The 5,354-nt window shown below is 40.2% G+C and overlaps 1 protein-coding gene across 2 annotated transcripts; it reads left to right on the top strand.

Annotated features, from left to right (window-relative positions):
- Positions 1–1,230: 1,230 nt before the first annotated feature.
- Positions 1,231–2,999, top strand: adcyap1b (adenylate cyclase activating polypeptide 1b). 2 transcript variants are annotated; one of them, XM_085929981.1, is made up of 4 exons: positions 1,231–1,334; positions 2,033–2,173; positions 2,377–2,481; positions 2,816–2,999. In XM_085929981.1, exons 1-4 carry the CDS (start codon positions 1,231–1,233, stop codon positions 2,997–2,999), a joined length of 534 nt encoding a protein of 177 aa, XP_085786107.1. The 2 variants fall into 2 exon arrangements, with proteins under 2 accessions (XP_085786107.1, XP_085786106.1); XM_085929980.1 differs by having other exon boundaries at positions 2,813–2,999.
- The last annotated feature ends 2,355 nt before the right edge of the window (positions 3,000–5,354 follow it).

The following is a 5,354-nucleotide window of genomic DNA, read 5'->3' as shown; positions in this document are numbered from 1 at the left end:
TACGGTGAATGAGTTTAGTCTAAAAAAAAAAGGTACACATTATTACATTTTGATTAAAAATAACTAAGCGCGATGCAAAGACCTATTAAAAAGAAACAGATTAAAATACAAGAATTAATTTAAAAACTGCGTAAAATGTACACCCGCCCCCCAAAAACGAATGAAAAAAATTTGTATAATAGAACAATTCTCTTAAAAATCAACTTAACAATTGAAATTAATTTGAAATAAAATATAGTAGTCTGCTAAAAATATTTAAAATCCAATTTAAAATTAATTGGAAAAATAAAATTAAAATACTAACATAAAAATAAGAAAACTAAATATGTCAGTGTGCTATAAAAAACATACATCTGAAATAATCATCAAGAATGGAAAATGAAAAGATGTTGGAACTATAGAGATGATTTCATCCGGCATTCCATAGTTCTATGGTACAAAGCCTGAAAGCACAATCACGCAAGATATCTTGGAGAACCCCCCCCACATATGGTTCTTGAGAAACTTTGGCTCTCGGGACCCCTCGTGCTTTAACACTAATGTCAATACTTAAAAGATAAAGCAATAAAGTTTGCAGGAAAACTTCTCGACCGAGGTTGCGTTTGCAGGGTGGGTGGAAACGCGTGTGACGAATGCAATGCACGAGGAAAGAACTGAACCATTATATTCCTGCAGGAGGAAGGCTTGATGACGTCCATAGCATCCTTAACGTGACTTATTGGAGGGAGAGAGGATGAGGAGCGATGGAGGGAAGGAGGGACGGAGGGAGGGAGGGAGGGAGGGAGGGAGGGAGGGAGGAAGAGCAGGAGGGAGGGGGTACTTAAAGATAAAAATCCAAGGCGATCGGGACAAATAAAAAAAGTTTCGAGGAGATACGTAGAGGAGCCGCTGCTATCGCTTTTGTTTTTTTTAAGGGGGGAATATTACATTTTTGCACAGCAGAACGCTTCATTGGGCATTTTCTGTATTATCTGGAGAAAGAAAGAAGTGCGAGAGAGGGGGGACGTAATACGAAGCAGGAGACAAGTGCAGCGCACCAGGCAAGCCGCGCCCGGATCACATCCCAGCAGCAGCCTCCGCTTCCCGGCTTGGAGGTAAGACCCCCTCCTTCCATTTATCTGGATCCTCCACAATAAAGCCAAAGTTTGTTCACCCCCCCCCCCCCCCCCACCCCACCCCGCGAGCCAAAACTGTACTAACATCAAAACCACATTTGTGTCACATTACAGCATGGCCAGCTCGAGCAAAGCCACTTTAATCTTGCTCATCTATGGAATCTTAATGCACTATAGCGTCTTCTGCACACCCCTCGGACTAACTTACCCCAAAATCAGGTAGGTCTTTTATCTTTGCATATCCTAAATATGCTCACCAATAAAATACATTCTTTAAAGTGTGCACCGCGGATGGATTCAACATAAAAGTGCGCTTGCATGGGCGTGCGTAATTACGCGCGAGGAATCAAAACAAAAGCTTTCCAAAATAGTGGAAGGAGACAGAATATACGTGTGGAAATTTGCGTGGAGGTATGTCCAGTGGGACCCCTTCCGTGAAGCCCCCCCCCCCCCCCACCTTATTAAAAATGAGAGTGCAATGGATAGCCCTCGGGAGGAGGAGGAGGTAGAGGAGGAGGAAGAGGAGGATGCGTCACCACGAGGAAGCGAATAGGAAAAGCTGAAAGATTTATCCTTGTTTTACATCCCTCCTTTCCTGTTGCATTTTTTTTGATGGGTGTGGTTTTTATTTATTGGTTGTATTTGATTAATAGTATGTTTTTTATTCACTGTTGGCCGTTTTTATCGTGACTTTTAAATCATATATGAACATGGAAAGACGGCTTTTACGCGGGAAACGAATAAAAATGTGAATAAAAACGAAAAAATAATAAAGGCATCTATAAAAGACGCATTTCTATTTATAGTTGAAATTTAACTTGAGGAGAGAAACTGTTTCAATTCCATTTTATTATTACTTTTGTGAACATTTCCAGATGGAATGCGCTAATTTTTTTTTTTGGGTCGTTCGTATGCAGGCTGGGCAACGACGCTTTCGACGAGGACGGCAATTCCTTGGGCGAGCTGGGCTTCGACGGCGACCACCTCGCGTTACGCAGCGCGGCGTCCTTAAACGACGACGGCGGCGGCTATACGGTCTACTATCCCACCGAAAAGAGGTATTTACAATATTATCATGAATATTATCATTCCATAAAAACAGCCTTTTGTGCATCCCTTCACGCATAATTTGTGTCTTTTTGCCACCCCGCGGTGCGCATTTTGGTCATTTTCTGTTTGTCTGTGTTTTCATTTATTTCTTTTTTTCATTTATTTTAATTTTGCCCTCCACTGATGATGTATGTGTGTTTTGGCATCTTAGAGCAGAAAGGCATGCTGAGGAAGAATTAGATAGAGCCTTGAGGGAGATCCTGGGTCAGTTAACCACGCGGCATTATCTGCATTCTCTGATGACAATGCGCGCAGGGTAAGGGCTTACTGCATCCACCTTGTCTTGTCTCGTTATCATTATTATTATTTTTTTTGTAATTAAAACCCCCCCAAAAATCCCATCGTTTTCATTATTATTGTTTTTATTTTGTAACGTCTCGAAGGGGAGCGAAATATCCATGTGATTAATCCATAAATTGATTTTTTTTTCCTGACTCGAATAAAAGCGTCAGAATAGCAAATCGGCCTGTAAATAAATTATTGATAAGGCCCAGGGATGAATTATTAACGCCACCCCCTAAAATAAGATGCTTAATTTTATTCCTGAATTCTTAAAAAAAATGAAATTTTTAATTGATTTCGTTTAGCAGTGAGGATAACAGTATGGAGGACGATAGCGAGCCACTCTCCAAGAGACATTCGGACGGCATCTTCACCGACAGCTACAGCCGCTACAGGAAGCAGATGGCTGTGCAAAAGTACCTGGCAGCCGTCCTGGGACGAAGGTACAGACAGCGAGTGCGCACTAAAGGACGCCGGCTGGCCTATTTGTAGTGCAGCCCCCACCAAACCCACCCACACACACCTCGTGCGTGTATACAGTATATATGTATGACCACCCCAAGCCCAACCCGCACACACGCACACACAGCCAGTGTCATCCGCCCATCATCCACATATAGCTGAGCAAACCAGTGGATTGCGCCTCTATGTGTTCTCTTTCAACATGATGTATTTATGTATGACGTTAAGCCATTAAAATGAATATTTTATTAATAATATCGTTTTTCCCCCCTCATTTTTTTGCTATGAGGAAAAAAAAAAGGCACTTGATGATTAACCCTCCTGTTATGTTGCGATTAAATTGACTCGATTTTAAGTCAAAGAACGGCCAAAAGTTTACATATTAGCATGCAGATGCCTAGTTAAGAATAAAATTAAAAGAACGGAGTGATTTTTTTGGTAACTCTTTTGAACGATTACATGCTTATGATTTGGGTCAAAATGACCCCATTTCGAGTGAAAAACAAAATTTTATTGATTTTTTGTAAACATTTGCAGCATTTAAATGGACTCACTTTAAAATGAGGGAATTCACAAAACATAAAATTGTTTGTTGTAGAGTTCACAATAAGATACAAATACTTTACAAATCAATTGACCGGGGTCAAACTGACCCATTTAAAAGTGACAGAATACCACATAATCCGCATATTTGCAGTGGATTTGCAAATTGGAGTTAACAACGTGCTATAAATACTCCTCATTATGATTTCTTTTTCCTGAAAATATGAGATGATTTAATATATCCTGGGTCAAATTGACCCAGGGAAATGCTAGCATTTATAGCAGGAGGGTTAAACTGCACAGTCCATGGACCAATATCTGTTTATTTTCATGTTTAAAGATGTTTGAGAGAAAAAAAGAGAGAAAAAAAAGATCATAATTGTGCACCTTCAACGTTATGCGCTTGAACAAGAAAAAAAATCTAAAAAAAAAAGGGTCATCTATACATATATATAAATATATATATATATGCAGAAAAATAAATAGATAAAAAAGACAATCAAAGTATTGAATGTTATACTTATTTTTGTAAGCTATTTTTTTAAGTGTTGTTCGTTTTTTGGACAAATACAGGCCCAAAGAAGCGGTGAGCATGCTACATATCTATATAAGTGTCTGTGTGTGTGCGCGTGTGTGTGTGCGCGTGTTAAACACTCCATTATTCTTATTATTTTTGTTGTTATTGCAAGGATGCCTCAATGCTGCTCACACTTGCACATGTTGTGTGGAAAATACGTGTGTGTGTGTGTGTGTGTGTGAGTGTGTGTGTGTGTCTGTCAAAGGTGCGCTCGGGTTGTGTTGTTTCTATTTAGGGCAAACAGGAGTGCGAAATCTGCATTTACTTTGTAATCATTTTGTGGAAAACTGCTCGCAGTCTGCATGCTGTTGTATGGTTGGCTAAAGGTGTGTGTTGTGTGTAGATAGCAGGGATTCCTAAACTCTTTGGTAGTAGGGTGGATGGGGGTGCGCAAGATTAAAAGACAAGTGTCGGTTCACATTCATATTGTGTGACGCACTAGGCGGGATTTGCTCACAAAATACAAAAAGGTCATCAGTCATTCATTTGTTTTGATCAGTTGAGGTGTTTTGATTGGGTCGAGGGGTGCACCAACATTTCGGCACATAAAAAAATCATGTTTGCATGAATAAAAAAGGCAGAGGTGGGGAATCCCCGAGATCAGGAGATAATTTGCGGTTCTTACGTAACAGAATGTTGGCGTACCTCCCACTTTCCTAAAATTGGAATACCCAAAGTACCATTTATCTACTGTCCATCTTCTATGATTTGAAATCATACACAGCCAACTTTTTCCAATCTGGCCATGTGTTCGTTGTCTTTGCACAATTAAATGGGAAGAAGGGGTGCACTAACTTTTTTTTTTTTTTTAAAGAAAGCTTTTTCCAATATAAATATTCAATAAGTTGATTTTGGGCAGCCTAAAAATCCTTAGGGGGTGTGACACCATATAAGTTCTAAGTTTGTTTGAAATGGGAGACCAAGGTTCTCGCACCATAAAGAGTTTTTCCGCATAAAAACTTTTTTTCACTTGGCACACCCCTAAAGACATTTGCGCATCCCCAGTGAGGGACACACCACAACTTGGGAATCCCCCTTATGAGGACAAAATGAAGAGATGAGGACAATCTGAAGCAGATAACACACCTTTGCGCACCCCCATTTGTTGAACGGGCTCCATCAGAGGCATCTTTCCCATCGTACGTTCATTTATGACGATGCAAATTTTGCTTGAGAACGGCCCGCTCCCAAATTCGGCTTCACCTGACAGTCTTTATATGGTGTGATTGTTTTTGAGTGCGTGGAGAGCATTTGTTAGACAGAGT

Source organism: Syngnathus leptorhynchus, chromosome 14 (genome assembly GCF_054491065.1).
Source record: "Syngnathus leptorhynchus isolate UIUO chromosome 14, UIUO_Slep, whole genome shotgun sequence".
Lineage (NCBI taxonomy): Eukaryota > Metazoa > Chordata > Actinopteri > Syngnathiformes > Syngnathidae > Syngnathus > Syngnathus leptorhynchus.
This window is presented reverse-complemented; position numbering and strand designations above follow the sequence as displayed.